At 47.1% G+C, this 19,114-nt stretch overlaps 1 protein-coding gene and 1 non-coding gene across 2 annotated transcripts in view; one reads left to right on the top strand and one right to left on the bottom strand.

Moving 5' to 3' along the window:
- LOC107120823 (zinc finger MIZ domain-containing protein 1-like) overlaps positions 1–19,114 on the bottom strand; it is a 258,073-nt gene that overhangs the window by 29,204 nt on the left and 209,755 nt on the right. The window contains exon 4 of the mRNA XM_015423595.1: positions 11,244–11,355. Coding sequence (XP_015279081.1) covers positions 11,244–11,303 — 60 coding nt within the window. The 5' untranslated portion in view covers positions 11,304–11,355. The remainder of the gene's footprint in view (positions 1–11,243; positions 11,356–19,114) is intronic.
- On the top strand, positions 147–218 carry TRNAA-GGC. Its single transcript has one exon. It is a non-coding gene; the product is annotated as a tRNA-Ala (tRNA).

Here is a 19,114-nt window from a genome sequence, read left to right as displayed (position 1 = left end):
CGGTTCAGGTTTTTTTCCAGATCCTCGTGGATCCCAAGGACCCGTTCTGTGCTTTAAAACTGTTCCAGATCCATTCGAGGGCTTCACTTGGAAGGGGAATCTCTTACAACCCAAGTTACTTGCTTCTTCCATTGAGTGGCTGGGGAGGGGCTGTGGCTCAGTGGCAGAGCGTCTGCTTGGCATGCAGAAGGCCCCAGGTTCAATCCCTGGTAGCTCCAGCTAAAAGGCCAGGCAGTAGGTGACGTGAAAGACCTCTGCCTGAGACCTTGGAGAGCTGCTGCCAGTCTGAGTAGACCATACTGGCTTTGATGGATCCAAGAGTCTGATTCAGTAGGAGGCAGTTTCATATGAGGTGATGAGCAGGATTTGGACGAGACAAGGAAGCATCTGTCACTCCTGTTTATCGTAGAATCATAGAAAGAGTTGGAAGGGACCTTGCAGGTCATCTAGTCCAACCCCCTGTACTCTTCAGGAGCATCGCCAAAAAATACCCCTACAACATGCCCGAAAGATGGTCGCCCAGCCTCCACTTGAAAGTGTCCAGTGAGGGAGCATCCACCACCTCCCGAGGCAGTCTGTTCCACTGCTCAACCACTCTTACAGTTAGGATGTTTCTCCTGATATTTAGCTGGTAACAACTCCCTTGTGATTTCCACTCATTAGATTTCGGCCCCTGCCACACGGCAGAAAAAAACACGGCCAAAGTGCAGCTATTCAGAGCCGCACCAAAAAAGACATGCGGCGGCGGGATCACACAGATCCCCTGAGCCGCCGCGCTGTTGCTCCCCGGGGGGGAGGAAGCAACCGACAGGAGACTGAGGCAGCCGGCTGCGCATGTGAGCGCATGCGCAGTTCGGCTGGGAGCCTCGGATGTGCTGGCAGAAGGACGCGCCGGCGATCCCACAGCTGCGCTTGCCGCAGCCTTTCTGGCAAGTCCACCTCTGTAGGTGGTTTATTTTAACAGCGGATTTTCGGCCTGACGGGCCGGATCGGGGACGGGTGTGCGCCGCTTCCCAGATGTTGCGCTGAGATCATGCCCGTTTGCTGCGCCCCTGATCCGTCCCTCTCCCGGCCCAAAACCTTCCGTGTGACGAGGGCCCTAGTCTTGCAATCCGGAGCAAGAGAGATTAGATCTGCACCATCTTCTACGTGACAGCCCTTCAAATACTTGAAGACTGCAATCCTGTCCCCTCTAAGCCTTCTCTTTCCCAGGCTAAACAGACCCAACTCTTTCAGCCTTTTCCCGTAAGACTTGGATTCCAACCCTCTCACCCTCCTGGTCGCCCTCTTCTGGACACGCTCGAGCTTGTCGACATCCTTCCTAAAATGTGGTGCCCAAAACTGGACACGGTCCTCCAGGGGAGGCGTGACCACATCCTCTGCACATCATGTGCACATCTTACTCACTGATCCTACTCTCCCAGAAATGTGACTGGGATGCTACGGGAGGCTTCAGATACAGCTTCACACCTCTCCTCTCCTCTCCTCTCCTGCATAAAAGAAAATGACCACTAAAAGAACGCCTACCTGTCCAAGACTCTCCTCCAAAACACGGATCGTGTGCAGACTTTCCTGCTCTTCAGGGTGTCCTTGAGTCAGGGAAGCCAGGAATGGGTAATCCGGTGCCACCAGACTTCTGGCCCCCGGCATGTTCTCAATCTGCTCTGGCAGCTGAAGGAACAAGTCTGAACCCGGATGGACGGCCAAAGTTCCGTCCTGGTCGTGCCGCCAAGCCCTACCATCTCTCTTCTTTGAAGCCATGCCGTTTTTCCCCCCTCACAAAGTAAAACCGGAGAAGGCCTTTATCTGTGAAAGGGGAGCTCAAGATTCCAGGGAAAGCGGCAGAATGTCACGGCCGGCCAAATAATCAGCCACTCGGAGCAATCCAGCCGGGGAAGGGGAGAGAAAACATATCGCTGAACGGCGAGAGAGAACCTCTTCTTCGCTGCTTTCCTGCAAGTAATTCATCCAAACAGGAAGCACCCACCCACCTCTGCCTGCCCTGGTGAAACAGCGCTATTTAATTCTCGGGGCTTTTTTGTGCATTTCAGTGGGGGAGGTCGCTGTGTCGTCTCAGCTTCTGTGTCAGTTAGAAACCAATGCCCTAAAAGCAGCAAGCGTGTGGCAAGATTTCTGGCAGCCCAGACTCTAACTGGCTCGAGAGGAAACGCTCCATTATGTCACACAGGCAAGGTCTTCCTATCAAGACCACCACACACTCGCTGGAGCCCGCTGACTGGCAAAGGGCACGAAGGAAACAGCTTGACTTTGTGCCCACAGAGAGGATCAGTTAGGTTCAACTCCCGTGGCACCTGAGAGACCCAACGAGATCTTCAGGTCAAGATTTTCAGGGTACAAGGTCTGGTGAAGGGAGCGCTGACGCGCGAAAGCTCAAATCCTGAAAATCTGGCTGATATCTAAGGTGCCTCCAGAGTTGAATCTAGCTTTTCTACTGCATATCAACATGGCTACCCTTTGAAACCACAAAGATGAGAACTCTTCCCTGTAGAACGTTAGGGTTCATGGTTTCTGTAAGGCCACCAAACGTGGGTTTTGTTATTTTGGGGTTGTTTTTTTTTTGCAAATTCAAACAACTGGGGGCAGGGAGAGGCTTGCAGAAGGCAATCTTGGAAGACATCATCAAGGGATGTATCTATGGGACCACCTCTCCCGGTACACCCCCAGAAGAGCCCTCCTTCCTGAGCGAAGGCAAAAATGTGTGAGCCGGAGGCTAAAAAACGGTGAGCTATAGGGTTGCCAAGTGCTTTTTGAGCCGCAGAGGGGGTCTCCCAGCTGGCGGCTAGAGTGCGCGCGCGCCGCTCACACGTAACCCGGAAGTGACGTGACGACGCTGGGCACGCTGGGGGTGGGGCCACGACCCTCTGAGGGAAAACCATAGAGTTTTCCCTCGGATGATCGTGGCCCCGCCCCCAGCGTGCCCGGCGTCGTCGCGTCACTTCCGGGTGACGTGCACGTCGGGGTGGGGTTCCCCCTGGGGCCCGATCCGCCAGCGGCGGGGAACAGGCCTCTGGGGCGGGAGTTTCCCTGCCCCCCGGGGGGACTTGGCAGCCCTACCCACAACATTTGGGAAGCAGCGAAGCACACAACTCACTCAAGATAAACCGGATTTGATGTGGATTTTGCAAGATTCTCTTTATTGAAGAAAGAACCCAAACCGACTCACCAGTTGGAAGGTGAATTTTACAATTTTTTATTAAACATGACATTTTTTTTTAAAGAACGGTTTCTTCACAGCACAGCCGTTCATGGACCACAGCCCCTTTAAAAATCTGCAAATGCTTACACAACAAAAAATATGCAAGAGATTTTAGGGTGCCTCAAGAATGCCTTTTTGGGTTTTCTTCCCCCGTAACACGGATGTCCCCCAGTCTTTGTGACCCCTCCGGCTGGCAAACCAACAGTGCATTTTTGCACCAGGCACCTTGGAAATTAGAAGCTGTAGCACAGCACGAAGTCAAGCTTGAAGACAGAAATTTGTCTGTCGTGTTAGTCATAAACAGATAAATGGCACGGGAAGAGTGAGAGGAGAGGAGCCTGGCCTTCAATAAACCCAGAGCGTTTCTCAAATATACAAAGCCGTTGCCCGAATAGGTACCTGAAGCGCTTGCTTCTGATAGCTTCCTTCCACTCCCCGGCTGCCAGACTCAGAAAGGGCCGCCCACCCGGACAGAAGCCGTTGACCCTGGGTGGAATGTCAATCGGGCGTGCCTGGGACCGGATTGGGAAGCCAAGGACTGCTGGCTGTTATCTGCCTGGCTTTCCCGAAACACATTTCACTCTGAAAGATCTGCGTTCCAACAGACAGGCAGGCGGGGAAGGAGACAAAAGAATCCGAGGCCAAAGAGATCTCCTAAAACCAGACACTCGGGTATTTGGGATGAACCCGACGCAGGAGCCAGTTTGAGGGCTTCAGTTCTCCTCTGTCGATGGAGACCGTCGCAAGCGATTCCATTCCATTCCTAAGATGGCCATTTCACTGGAGACAGACGTGGAAATGGCTCAGTGCTATTCTAGTGTCTCAAATAAGGAAGCAACACACCTCAAACACGCCAACAGGGGTAAACACCAGGCAAAGATCTACAAAAAACCCACAAGGCAGAAGATCACAACAAAGCTACAAAAACCTGACGGCCTTTGTTACACGTTTTCAAGGATTTGAGTCCTTCAATATTTCCCATCATCATATTTTAAACAGGTCATCGTCAGTATTCCCTCTAAGCTGAGTTAATGTGAGCTAGCTCCGTTTTTTAGCCTCCGGCTCACCCTTTTTCGTCTCGGCTCAGGAAGGAGGGCTCCGGAGCAAACTAGTTTATGCAGTAGCCAAATCACTCGCTCGACAACTTTAATGCCAGTGACTCACAAAGTAGAAGTTTAGCTCACAAGACTCCACAGCTTAGAGGGAACATTGGTCATTGTGAAGTACAAGCTACAATCTATGGGCGTGATCCCGCAAAAAGTTTTTTTTTTCCTTATGCTTCCTTCATCCAACACTTCCTCTGAAATAAGGCTGCCAGCTCTCGGTTGGGATATTCCGGGGGGTGGGGGTGAAGGAATCTAGAAAGGGCAGGGTTGGAGGTATGACACCATAGAGTCCACCTTCCAAAGCAGCCACTTTCTCCAGGGGAACTGATCTCTGTAACTTGGAGACCAGGTATAATTCCAGGAGATTCCCCAGCTGCCAACTGGAGACTGGCAACCCTGTTCTGAAACCAATAGGACCCAGTTGTCCTCGATGCTCATTGGACTGTGTCCTTACTAATTCTCTGGATTTTAAGATGTTCTGGCCAATAGCAGAGAAGTGTGTGTGTGTGTGTGTGTGTGTGTGTGTGTGTGTGTGTGTGTGTAGGTAAATCCTAATTTACTATACCTTTGCCGAATGCCCAGTGGGTCACTCTGAAGCGGTCATCTGGTCTTTTATGTATTTTGTTAATAATTGTTGTTTTATTTACATCGCAAACTACCTTATGTTTTACAAGGTAGAAAGGTGGCCAATAAATGTTTTGAACAAACAAAGAGGTGTACTTTTGGTTACAGCTCACCAAAACCATTCTTGAAAGAAGAAAGAGAGGGCAGATTTGATCGACGGCTAGAATGGGCGGCGCTTCTGTGACGACCCCTTTACTGGGGAGGTCTGGTTTCCCTTTAAAAGTGTTCTTTATGTTTTTCTCTACTGGGTAATCCGGCTGCCACCAGGAAATTTAAGGCTTTCCAAACCTTTATAATATAATATTCATCACTGGGTAGGTATATCGAGGGTTTAGGCTTTCATGAGGGTCTATGTGTTTCCTGGGAAGAATTTCTTTCAGAACTGGTATCTTAAATAAAAGTAGATTTACTTGATATTTCACACACTTTTCTCACCCACTGTCAGGGATCTGGGCATGTAACTTTGTAACACTTTTTTCTTCAAGTCCATATAATCTTTACTGTTTCCTAGACACTCAGCTTCAGCTTATAACTGTTTCAACACAGAACTGCTTGTCACTTTCTTTCAGACACAGCACTTAACTCTCATATCACACACCAGAAGGTCTCTCCTTCAGACCCCAGAACTAAACTCATCCCACACAGGGATGCTTCACTCTTCTCCCTGTCACAGAACTTAACTGATCTTCTGCTTCTCTCACAGAAATCAGAACTTAACTGACTTTCAACTGTCATCTCACTAACTGTCTTAACTGTAACTCTTGACTGACATATCTGCTCATCCACACAGAATCATTTCCAAAAAACCCTCCCCCTCCTGTCACTCACCAATCACACCACTTGCTTGTTTCCACTACTCTAGACTATCATACAGCTATGCATCCAAACTTTTAAAGACACACACAGAGAGTTAAACATGAAATCGTTACAGCTTCCAATTAGGTTGGCTTCACATATGGCACGCTGAACTGCGGCCCAGCATCTGTATCATCACATGACCTAGGCAGCAGAAGCTGAATTTCTGGTTCCCCGCACAGACCAGAGATCCCTGGCCAAACAGAGGACATCTCCACGGAGGTTTTGCAATTGCCTCCAGCTTCAGCATTCTCTGGGGAAGTGGTCGTTTACATGATAGCCATTAGCCACACAGACACTGGAAAGGAGCTTCACCATTAGGGCTTTATGCAGGGCTTTCCCAAAGTGTTCAAAGTGCTGCTCCTGCTTAGCTAAGAAATCCTTCTAATGCTGCTGTAAGGTAGACCGGCATTACCGTCAGCCCCGTATTAGGGATGAGAGTGCCCAGGCTGGCAGCTTGCCTGGCACCACCTAGCAAGTGCTTGGCTGAGATATGAAAGCAGGGGTTTTAATTTGTTTTTTTGTGTGTGGCTCACAGCCATCTTTGCCTAGCTCTTCAACATTCATAGAAGAAAACACAGATAGATAGAGAGCGACAGACAGACAGTTAGATAGATAGACACACACACACACACAGAGATTGTGATAGATGATAGATAGGGAGATAGACACAGAGAGAGAGGGATAGATGATAGATAGAGAGATAGACAGAGAGAGAGAGAGAGAGGGAGGGAGGGAGAGAGAGAGATTGGGATAGATAGGGAGATAGACAGGGGGGATAGATAGACAGATGGGGGGATAGATGATAGACAGAGAGAGGGGGGATAGATAGATAGGGAGACAGACACACACAGAGAGAGAGAGATATTGGGATAGATGATAGATAGGAAGACAGAGAGAGATTGGAATAGATGATAGATAGGGAGATAGACACGGAGAGAGAGAGAGAGAGAGAGAGAGAGAGAGAGAGTGAGAGAGAAGATAGAGAGAGAGATACACAGAGAGAGAGGGGGGAGGGAGCACGGAGAGAGAGAGAGAGGGAGGGAGAGAGAGAGATTGGGATAGATGATAGATAGGGAGATAGACAGAGAGAGAGAGAGAGATTGGGATAGATGATAGATAGGGAGATAGACAGAGAGAGAGAGAGAGAGAGAGAGAGAGAGAGATTGGGATAGATGATAGGGAGATAGACAAACAGAGAGGGAGAGGGAGGGAGGGAGGGAGGGAGAGAGAGAGAGAGAGAGTGGGAGGGAGACAGACACAGAGAAAGAGATAGGGAGAGATGGGGAGATAGACAGGCAGACATAGTTTATTTCAAGGCCCATTTAAACGTCCTCAAAAATTCATCTAAGGATAGACACAGCTAGCCAGCTAAGTCCCAGTTGCCAACCTGAACCACCTGGCTAAAAAGGACCCAACAAGGGCAGTAGCCCACAGTCCTTCCAGATCTGACTCACTTTGAATCCTAGCCTGTACCGTGTTTCCCCGAAAATAAGACACTGTCTTATATTTATTTTTTCTCAAGAAGACACACTAGGGCTTATACCACAAATGCATAGAAATCCTACTAGGGCTTATTTTTGGGGTAGGTCTTATTTTCGGGAAAACAGGGTACTAGGTTCTCTTATTTATTTATGTTAGTGTTCAGGGTGCATGCAAAACCCGTCACCACCCAAATTCTTCCTGGGGGTTGGGGTTCCATAATACTGGAAATATAGCGTAGAGAGGAATTCTTACTGTAGGCATCCAAGATTCTTCCAGAGTTGTATTTCCAGGATGCACTCCCCAAAAGGAGGAAAAACAGAAAGAGAATAAACCTCTTCAGAGCTAACTCTGCATTCTGTAAATGAAAAGGAATAACTAAAGAATGATTTGGCTCCACAAAACATTCGTTTTGCAGGTTTTCTTCGGGTTGCTCTTTTTGTGTTGCTGTAAGAGCACAGCTGGACTTTCCTGCGACATCAAACGTGCTTTAAAATCCTCTTCAAAACTAGACAGTTGTACGCTACAGCTATTAAAACATGCAACAAAACCTGTATTTAATAATAAGTACATAGTTTGGAAGGGCTTTGTCTTCAGTGTTGCAGGGTGCTGTTGTTATGTCGTACATCTTTGAAAAGGCAACAAAAAACAAAACAAACTATTTTTTAAAAAATAAATCTTAAAGGAACACTCTTCTTCTTGGGTAAAACGTATTATTTCAGGTCCCCAAATTCTCCTCTGCAAGACAACTGCCTCAGAAACCAAGCCAAAATGGAAACACGGACTAAGAAGGGGGTAGAATGAAAGGTATGTAAATATTCCTACTTTATAAGATAAGGGTTGTCACTAAAATTTTCATTTCCCTGACCAACATTTGTCAATTTCCCTGACCAACATTTGTCAATTTCCCTGACCACCATTCAAATATAACCATAAGTTAAAAAATGAATAGGACATATTGCATTAATGCAAGGTAAGGTTCCACTCTACAGCTACACAAGTCTCAACTGCAAAAATATTTGTCAAAGACATTTAATGTCAGCTTCTTTCAACATTAGCCGCAGCAACTTCTGTTTTGCAATGGCACCAAAAATGACACCGAGATACAAATTTCAATTCAAGTAAACTCTGAATGCTAACAAATTGACATAACATTTTTGTTCTTGTTTTAAAGGTACACTAAAAATTATATCAACGTTCTATCTAAAACGGTTGGGAAAGGGCATCATTGGGTTCTACTTGTATTCTGCTACTTCTCTATTCCACTTGCCACAAGAACAGATCATACTCTTGCAGCATCAGGTCACTGCTTGAATCCACTGCTTGAATATACTTTAATCACAATTTCCCTGATTTTCCCTGACCAATTTTCATTTCCCTGACTTTCAGAAAGTGGCAACCCTGAAGATTGTCAGGCCTTGCCTGGCAACCAGTAGGGTACCAGAGGGGGGCATGGGGGAGCCACGATCACCTTCAATGAGACATCAGTCCTGGGGAAAACCTGGAAATGACATCACACCTCTCCAGGAAGTGCTGGAAGCTCTATGGTAAAGCCACGGAGCTTCTGGTGATTCTTAGAGAGGTATAATGTTACTTCTGGGCTTTCCCTGGAAATGGCATCAGACTGTTGGCCTGCCAGTCATTTTTATCTCCCAGCTGGCAGAAGGATCAGCTTGCTGGGTGACTGTGGGCCAGTCATACACACGCCGAGCCTAACCTTCCTCATAGGGCTGTTGTAAGAATAAAACAGAGGAGGGGAGACGGATGTAAGTCACTTTGGGTCAACCACTGGGGTAGCAGGAGTTGCATATATGAAGCAAGTAAACAAATGGAGGCCCCGGTCACACGAGCGGGAAAAGGCGCGGGGGAAGCGCAGCAGCGGGATCAGACAGGTCCCCCGAGGCTCTATGCTTCTGCCGGCAGCCGCGATCACATGCTGCAGGGGAAGCGACGCTAAGAAGGCTGAGGAGGGCCAGCCGCAGCAGTTGTGCGCATGCGCAGTTCGCCACTGTTTTGGATTGCTAGCTATGGGGGGGAGGGGAACGTGCAGATCTGCCCTCACAGAGGAGGGAGAGCTTGTATCTGAATAAACCTTGGCCTTAAAGGTGCCACTGGACTGTTTTGGATTGCTATCTGGGGCGGGGGGGGGGCTCTGCAACGTACCTGGCTGCTTCTTGTGCCTTGTGGCCTGGGGCTGTTGGGAGCAGGGGGCGGGGCTTGTTGCATGTGCCTCTGCCCCCTGGGCTCTTTACTGCCGGAGCTCTGCTCCTGTGCACTCCTGCAGGAAATGACCCCTGGTGCCGCCTCTAATTGAACCGGTTTAAAGTGTTGTGGGGCATATCAACCACACAGCACACCCTGCTGTGGGTTACCCACGGAGACATCCCGTGGTCCAGCATCCACATTATTGCAGCGCCTCAGCCACGGAGCACACTGCCAAAAAACTCCAAAATTCATGTGCACACATAGGAGCACATGCATGCGCATATGCACACCTACACATGTGCGCACATGCACATTTAGGCAACTTTTTTTAAAAAAAAGACACCTCCCTAGTGGCAGAATGGATCTGCAGGTTCAGACTGCCAATTCAGTTCTGCACGCGCTGCCCCGCGTTCAGACCTCCGGCCATGCGCGATGACTGCGCGGGGAGCTGAAAACACCACTTGTGATGTGGTGCCTTTTTAACCTGGCTCCAAGTCATCCTGTGACGGGATAAGTATGCCCGGGGAATGCCTGACAGAGGTGGCTGTCTGACTGCACCCGTTTGATCCGGAGGGGAGGAGCGGCTGTGTCGGGCCAAACTGCCCCTGTGATCACGGCCATAGTTATTTTAATCTGCACATTTGATCAGATCCCCAATGGTCAATCAAAAGCCCTGCTGGGGATATGTCAAACAAATGTTGGAAATGTAAAAAGTTGGAGGGCTCATTTTATCATATGTGGTGGACTTGTGAAAAAGCAAAAAGGTATTGGGTGGAGATACATGAAGAAATGGAAAAAATTGTAAAATGTAAATTTAAGAAAGAACTGGAAAAATTACTTTTGGGACTTAAAATGGAAGAAGTTAATGTGGCAAAAAGGACATTGATGTGGTACATGATTACAACGGCCAGAATGACGTATGCTCAATGTTGGAAACAAGATAAAGTGCCTGAAGTTGGGGACTGGATTAAGAAATTACTTTTTATGGTTGAAATGGACAAATTGACAAGGAAACTTAACAATTTGGAAGCAGCGGACTTTTTTGCAGACTGGAAAGATTTTAAAGACTATCTGGAAAAGAACTGGGATGTAAGGGCCGGTTTATTTAGCTTTGATAATTATTGAAAGTTAAGAGATATTAAAAAACAGACTAAGATATATAACCAAAATAGGGAGGGGTAAGTTACCTATAGATATGTGTATTGAAAAATAAAAGGGGGTGATGAAGAAGATCTAAGAATTGAGGAGGAGGTTGGAGCACTGTGGGAAGCTGAGCAGGGGGGGGGGAAAGGGAGGAGGGAAGGGTGTATGGGTACAAAAGTTTGTGATTTATATTTGACTATGTTTATCATATCCTAATAAAATGTGTTTGTTTGTTTTTTTTAAAAAGCCCTGCTGGGTAAGAACCTTGTGTGGCCCCGCTCCCTTTCTAAAAACGCTCGCTGGGCACCAGGAAAGGTATCTCTGGGTGCCGTGGTCCTCTATAATAATTTGTGATAGGACTAGAGATAATCTGAAACAAATCATAGAATATGAGACATGACAGATTAAGCAACCCAGCAAACAGCGTTACATAAGTATAAAAACAATGCCACGAGAGTAGGGTAATTTATACCACTGGGTGCGCGATCTGTAATATGTCACTGTAATATACACACAGCAGACAGACAATACTTACTATACCCTGTGGTAGGGGAACCACCGAAGCCGGCGTAGGTTCAGATTAGAAAGCAGCTCAAATCTCCTCGCCTTACCTGTTTTATGCACTGCAGCCGATCGTTGGTCTGCTGTATGTGCCTGTCCATAGAATTCATTTTGATTGTCTCCCACTTGGATTCTACCTGAAAGCCATTAAAATCCTTCAAGCTGCAAGACATAAAAGAGAGAGAGAGAGAAGACGAGAAAGATCATTAAAGGGAACAAGGGTCAGAGACCGTCTTGCCAAATCCTCAATGAAATGGAAACCTCTTACTCTTTGTGGTAGCAATAGGGACTGTTCTCCGCTTAGAGAGAGGACGGACCCAGTCTTCGGTGCACTGGGAACCAGGGGTCATTTCATAGAAAAAGAGGTGCAGGAGCTCATTAGCATAACTCATTAGCATAAGTTATTTGCATATGCCACACCCCCTGACGTCACCGGAAGTGTGTCAGAAGGCAACACCCACCGCTCAGGCTCCACTGGACTGTTTTGGGTTGCTAGCTATTGGAGGGGGGGACGTGCAGATCTGTCCTCGCAGAGGAGGGAGAGCTGGTACCTGAATAAAACTTGGTCTTAAAGGTGCCACTGGACTGTTTTCGGATTGCTAGCTATGGGGTGGACTCTGCAAGTCACCTGGCTGCTGCTTGCTCTGACTGAGGGCTGCTGGGAGCAGGGGGCGGGGCTTGCTGCATGTGCCACACCCCCTGGGCTCTTTACTGCCGGAGCTCCGCTCCTGTGCGCTCCTGCAGGAAATGACCCCTGCTGGGAACTATGACATTCCAAAGTCACGTAACAGAGGGGGAGCTGTCAACCAACGGGTATCTTGTACTGAGGCTGGTTCTGGATCTCCTTCGCAATCAAGTTTAGGCCATCACTATGATTTACCATGTTTCATAACGCTAGGTTTGCCAACCCCTGAGTTCGGCCTGGAGATATCCCGGAATTACAATTGATCTCTAGATGACTGAGATCAGTTACCCTGGAGGAAATGGCTCTCCCCAAACCCTCCCCCCTCCTCTCCCCAAACCCTCCCCCCGGGGCCCGATCTGCCGGCGGCGGGGAACGGGCCTCTGGGGTGGGGGTTTCCCCGCCCCCCGGGGGGAATTGGCAAGCCTATCTCCAGGCTTCACCCCTAAATCCCCGGGAATTTCCCAACATGGAGTTGGCAATCCAAGATAAGCCTAAGAACCTCCCTCTCTCCCCCCACACTCTTCTTCCTTCTCCCAACCCAGCTATTGGAAGGAGGACTGCCAGGTCCCTTCGAGACGCTGGCAGGGGGGATGGGGGGTATGATCCGAGAGCCGGAAGCATCGCCCCCATAGTGCCAACGTCACCGGAAGCGACGTTCCGCGCTGTGCCTACATCACCCGGAAGTGACCTAGGCACGTTGAGGCAACTGCAACTTGATGCCAAAAAACCCCCTCCCCAACCAAACATATTCTGTATGAGATTTAATACAGACTAAGGTAGAGAATCCAGTCCAAAGCTGGCTAAAGATGTAATGAACAGACTGGCATAAAAGACACTAGATATACTATTAGAAGCGGCGGAAATGGACAAATTAACCATGGAAATGAGAGGTACAAAGAAATGGACATTTCAAAAAACCTGGAAGAGGCTATATGATTGGTACAATGAGAATGGAGTAAAAGATTAAGCTGATATGGCAAAATTAACATTGGAGTGTGTAGCAATATATAATAATGGAACTAGAGAATATTAACAAATGCTAGAGAACAATGAAGCGATGGTGTAGATGTAGTAACAAATTGTAATAAGTCCCTTGGCCTATATGTTGTTTGTTGTAGTTGTTTATGTCTGTGTGTAGGTATATAAGAAAACAATAAATGTGTACTTTCGGGTACTTAAAAAAAAAAGACACTAGATATATTCAACCATCATGTCAATATATTATTGATCTCAAAGTGTAACTGTAAATAACATTATTGTGACAATAAATACAATTAATAAACATTCATGAAGTAATTGTGATTATTAAGATACATGAAGTTATTTTGATCGTTATAAAGTGATGGCTGACGAGAACCTCCGGATCGAGTTCCGTTTCGTCTCTTGGTCTGAACGAACCTTCAATAAGGGCTTCAAACAGTCCTATTATTTTCCTAGCCGCGATTTCTGCGTGTCATACAATCATCTTCAAGTAGTGTTAATCAGTCATTCATCTTCAATATGCACGTTACGTCGGGCGTTCTAAACATCAACCGAAAGGCACCTTCTGGATGCCGTAACTGGGTTCGGACTGGCCAACCTACCACATACTATATATGTTCAAAATGCTGAGAATCCTAGCTGGATTTTTGCAGCACTAAAACAACAACAGCATTACCCCAATTTTTAGAAGGTAAGGGTCAACGTCAAGATTCACAGAGGACATCTGAGTTCTCTGGCATTCACAGAAAATCACTGGCAATATAAAGGGCTAGACCACCTCCAACACACACCATTACATGTTTAGGCTGAATTCACATGTCCAAATAGTGTTTTTCAACCCTTCTAAATCAGTCCATCCTAAAAGAAATCAACCCTGACTGTTCCCTGGAAGGCCAGATGATGAAACTGAAGCTCAAATACTTTGGCCACCCAATAAGAAGGGAGCACTCACTGGAGAAGAAGACCCTGATGCTGGGAAAGATTGAAGGTCAAAGAAGACGGGGACGGCAAAGGATGAGATGGTTAGACAGTGTCATAGATGCAATGAACATGAAATTGAGCAAACTTCAGAGGACAGCGGAAGACCGGAAGGCCTGGCGTGATCTGGTCCATGGGGTCGGGAAGAATCGGACTCGACTGTGCGACTGAACAACAAAAATGACTGGTGTGCACATGTGAAAAACAGAAAGGCAATTCTAAATAAATCTGTTTCCAGGTCAGCTGATGGACATGTAGGAAGGTTGTATCGTTTGCCACCGGCAGCTGTCTTCCCTCACTTTTCGTGACACATGATTTTCTATTTAGAAATATGGGTTTAATTTGGTCAAGGGAAAGATAGAAACACACACGGGGGGGGGGGGAACCCACCCTGAATACAGAGAAGACACTTTAAAGCTGTTAGGGTGGGCCACTCGTGCAAGAAATCTGAAATACCCCCTCAGAGAACTAAATAAATGTTTCTGTATCAGCAGTGGCGATTTGTGCTCTATACTTTCCAAGCACAAGGTGGAGCACGTCATTTCTCAAATAGCAAGCTGTATTTAAATAAACCCCTTCAGAAAAACTCTGGGATAAAAACTCACTCCCTGGTTCGGTTTTTAATTTTTTGGCAGAATATACACAGAAGTCAACTAACTGAATTGTTTTTGATGGGTTAAATGTCCAAACCCGCTTCCTAGTTCCAATGTCCACGTATGACACGGCTTAAAAGGGGGTCAGGGGCAGAGGCTCACCCACCCGCGGGCTGCCTAACAACAGCTCTCCATCATCTCAGTTTAAGGCCCTTCCCTGAACGTTTCCCTCTCCCTTCTGTTGCCGTCTTCCACCGTGGGAAAAGACTCCTTCCGTTGTGCAAGTCCCTTGGTCATCCCTCCTTCCTGCGCAACATTTTTAATTGTTTTTGTTTTGCATGTATTTTAGCTCTGGTTTTACTTGTGCTATTGATGGGGTTGGGGGTGGTCTGATTATTTATTATTATTATTTACTGAATTTCTAAACTGGAGGGCTCAGGGTGGTGTACATCATACTGAAAATGCAGTGCAGTTGAAAACATTTCAGTACAAATGAATTAAATTGAAACCCAACCATCAATTGTGGTTTCCAGTAAACCGGTGGGAAGGGAACAGCATTCCGTGCGCCTTGGTGTTTAGTCATGCCGGCCACATGACCACGGAAACGTCTTCGGACAGCGCGGGCTCTTCGGCTTGGAAACGGAGATGAGCACCGCAACCCTAGAGTCGGATTCGACTGGCTTTCGGGCAAGGGAGACCTTTACCTTTTTAAACCAGTGAAACCATTAACCTTCAGTCCTAGATGGCATTGGTTGCTTTCTCCAAGGAACGGGGTCTTGGGCCGGATGAGATGGAAAAACTGTTCCTGTCCTCAACCATAGGCCTGGTGGAACATCTCTGTTTTACACGCCCCGTGGAGCTGTAGAGAGTTCCACCAAGCAGGAGACAAGGCCGAAAGAGCCCTGGCTCTGTCAAGGATAGCCAGACATCTCTTGGGCCTGGGATCACCAGCAGATTTGGATCTTGTGAGTGTAGTGCTCTTCGGGGACCATATCGGGAGAGGCGGTCCCAGGGCTATTTTTGGGCAGGAACGCACAGGAACGGAGTTCTGGCCGGCTTCCAAGTTGGCCACGCCCAGCAGGAACTCATTAGCATAATAGGCCACACCCAACATCAGAAACCCATTAGGATTGGCTACATTAGGGGTGTGTGGCCCAACATGCAAAGGAGTTCCTGCTACAAAAAAGGCCCTGGGTTTTGACCACAGACAAGGTAAACAGAATAAGAAGCAAAAGGTGGGTGTGGCTGGATGAGCACACTTCTGGTAACATGGGGGTGTGGCCTAATATGCCAATGAGCTGTGCTGTCAGGGGTGTGACCTAATATGCTAATGAGTTTCTGCTGTTGGGTGTAGCCTATTATGCTAATGAGTTCCTGCTGGGCTTTTTCTACAAAAAAAGCCCTGGGTGGTCCTGCAGGTACATTGGACCCTGACGGTTTAGGGGCTTAAAGGTAAAGGTAAAGGTTTCTTTGCTCAAAAGCCAGTTGAATCCGACACTAGGGTTGCGGTGCTCATCTCTGTTTCCAAGCCGAAGATTCAGCGCTGTCCGAAGACGTTTCTGTGGTCATGTGGCCAGCATGACTAAACACCGAGGCGCACGGAACGCTGTTACCTTCCCACCGAAGTGGTACCTATTTATCTACTTGCAATGTCTTGCTTTCGAACTGCTAGGTTGGCAGGAGCTGGAACTAGAGATGGGAGCTCACTCCGTCATGCGGCACTCGGGTCTCGAACTGCTGAACTACCGACCTTCCACAGCCTGCAGTTCAGCGTCTTAACCACTTGAGCCACCGCAGCTCCTAGGGACTTAAAGGTTAAGACCAAAAGGAGATTCGGTACTCAACTGGGAGCCAGTGCAGCTGGCGAAGTACAGGTTGGATGTGTGCTATCACAGGGTTGCCTGTCAGCACCTGCATCGCTGCATTTTGGGCCAGCTGTAATTTCTGGGTCAGCTTCGAGGGTAGCCCTACGTCGAGCGAGTTACCACAGTCTAACCTCAAGGTGACCGTTGCATGGATCACCGTGGCTAGGTCGGAGGGAGAGAGGTAAGGGACCAGTTGTCTGACTTGGCGGTGTTGGAAAAACGCCTGCCTGGCAAACTTTGCAACTGGGGCCTCCATAGATAAGGAGGTGTCCACAAGCACACCCGGACTCTTGCCCAGTGGTGCATAACGGTTTTAAAATGTGATTTGTGTGTCTATGTTTTAATTTGATAGCTACCTTGGTGGCTCTTGTGAGAGCAGGAAGGAGGGATATGAATTCTGTAAAAGAAATGCAAAAATATCTTTCCGCTGAAGACGCCAGGAACTGTACCTGGGTCTACCATCTACCATCCAGCAGCCACTGAGCTACCTGCCTCTCCCATTCAGTCTTTCCCCATAAGCCTCTGGAATAGACGACTGTTGCTATTGTTCAGGCCTTTAAGTGGAGTCTGTGATCTCCCTGATGGGAAGCTTTGTTGTATCCCTGCCACTAGCCATGAATGCCAAACCCAGAGGCATATTCCTTCCACCACAAGCTGCCTAGAGGTGTATGTACCTCACTGATAGTGCTTCTTTCATGGTTCCTGATGGCCCAGAAATCTCTCTCTGCTGAACAAGGTCTTACGACGGCTCCTCATCCCTGCACTCCAGACACAAGAGGGTTCAATAAAGCGTACTTGTCGATGAATTAGAACGCTTTGCAGAATAAGGGAGGGAAAAGCCCATTTCATAGACAAGCATTATTGCGAGGCTGTCCTAGCGCCAGTCTCTCAATAGGTAAATGCAGTCCAAGGACTCTTTTGAAGCGGCAGGTTGAGAGAGATTTTATTCAAAAACGGAATCCACGACTCGCGCAGGCTTGCAAACTGAACAAAGTCTGAGTCTAGTGGCACCTTTAAGGCCAACAAAGTTGTATTCATGCCTTCGTGTGCATGCACACTTTTTCAGATACAATGAAATGGAAATTACCAGTCTACACATATAGGTAAGAGGGTGTTTTTATGCTCTCTGATGTGTGTGTGTTGGGGGGGGGGGGGCTTCTGTTTCTTATGGACTGGCTCTTTTTGCCCTGGCAGCCAGGAAGATCAGAGTGAATAGCACCTTTTATGATGTCCCCAATTGAATTGTTCTTCTTGTATTGAGCTGAATGTGAGTTGAGGTTTTAGGATTTTAACTTTGTAAATGTGTTTCAAAGGTCTTAATGCTTCAAATATGTTTTAATTGTGAAGGCCAAAGGCCATGAACAATAAACTTAAACTTGGAACTTAGGAAGAGGGTGAGCAGTAAATTAGCATACTGCATCATGAAGACGGTTCAACAGATTCAAGGACCAAACAGGAATAAGCTTAGTTTACATGGTTACATGGTTTACATGGTTACCATTCGTTTCCGGGGAGAACATAGTGACGGAAATAAATATGTCAAAAATTGGAGATTGATGGGCAGATGTATCCTTAATTGTGGAATGCTGAGAGTAATTAACCGAGACCCTGCCATCGGCTCCCTGAAGGCACAGCCGGTCTGGCTGGCTTGCACGTGCCGCTTTTGGCAGAGAATCCAAGCAGCCATGCCTATTTGGTTGTGGCTGCAGAACAAATACACCGGAGAAAAAAGAACGGTGCGTACAGCAGGCACAGAACCCGAAGTTAAACTTGAAGGCTTGACTGCTCGGGTTCTCTGCAGTAAGCTGTGCGTGCGTAATAAGCCAAAGTTCAGAAGGGCGCATGCACACAAAAGCTTACACCCAGAATTAAGCTTCAAGGTGCCACTGGACCAAGACTTTGTTCTCTCCCCCCCCCCATTTATTTTCCAACTCTTTCGCAAGAGTACAAACATTTCATCTTCTTAGATTACATAATTTTTAGAGCTGTTAAGCCAAATTACAATTCTTGAACATGATGTTAATTATTTACATATTTATCAAATTATGTTATTTATCCAATTATATACCCTTAACCACCTTTTGCTCTGTATTGTATGATCTTTACCTTTAAGTAACAAACTCAGATTGTCCAGTTATGCTAATTCTAAGATTTTTGCTATTAAGTCCTCTTTTGAGGGTATTCTGTCTTCCAATTCTTTGCCACTAATATTCGCGCTGCAGTTGTAATATATACTAGTAAGTACAGATCCTGTTTAGCAAGCCCTTTTGGTGCCATATTCAGTAAATAGATTTCAGGTGTTAACTCAACTTCTACATTCAGTATTTCTAGGATTGTTTTATGTACCATTTTCCAATATTTTTGTATTTTACAACATTTCCACCACATGTGGTAAAAGGTCCCCACATTCGATTTACATTTCCAGCATCTGTTAGACGCTTGGGGGTAACACTTTGCAATTTTGTCTGGGGACCAATACCACCTATGAAACATTTTGTAGATATTTTCTTTAAAGGCAATAGCTCTCATAAACTTAAGGGATTTCCATATAGTATCCCATTGTTCCATTTCTATATCTTTTTCCATATCCTGCATCCAAGACTTTGTTCCAAGAGCCAGTTTGGTGTAGTGGTTAAGTGTGCGGACTCTAATCTGGGAGAACCGGGTTTGATTCCCCACTCCTCCACTTGCACCTGCTGATGTGACCTTGGGTCAGTCACAAGCTCTGGCACAGCTGTCCTTAAAAAAGAGCAGTTTGTGTCAGAGTTCTCTCAGCCCCACCCACCTCACAGGGTGTCTGTTGTGGGGAGGGGAAGGGA

Source organism: Gekko japonicus, unplaced genomic scaffold (assembly GCF_001447785.1).
Source record: "Gekko japonicus isolate JY-2015 unplaced genomic scaffold, Gekko_japonicus_V1.1 scaffold1941, whole genome shotgun sequence".
Taxonomy (NCBI): Eukaryota; Metazoa; Chordata; class Lepidosauria; order Squamata; family Gekkonidae; genus Gekko; species Gekko japonicus.
The sequence above is the reverse complement of the archived record's forward strand: the minus strand, read 5'-3'. Positions and strand labels throughout refer to the sequence as shown.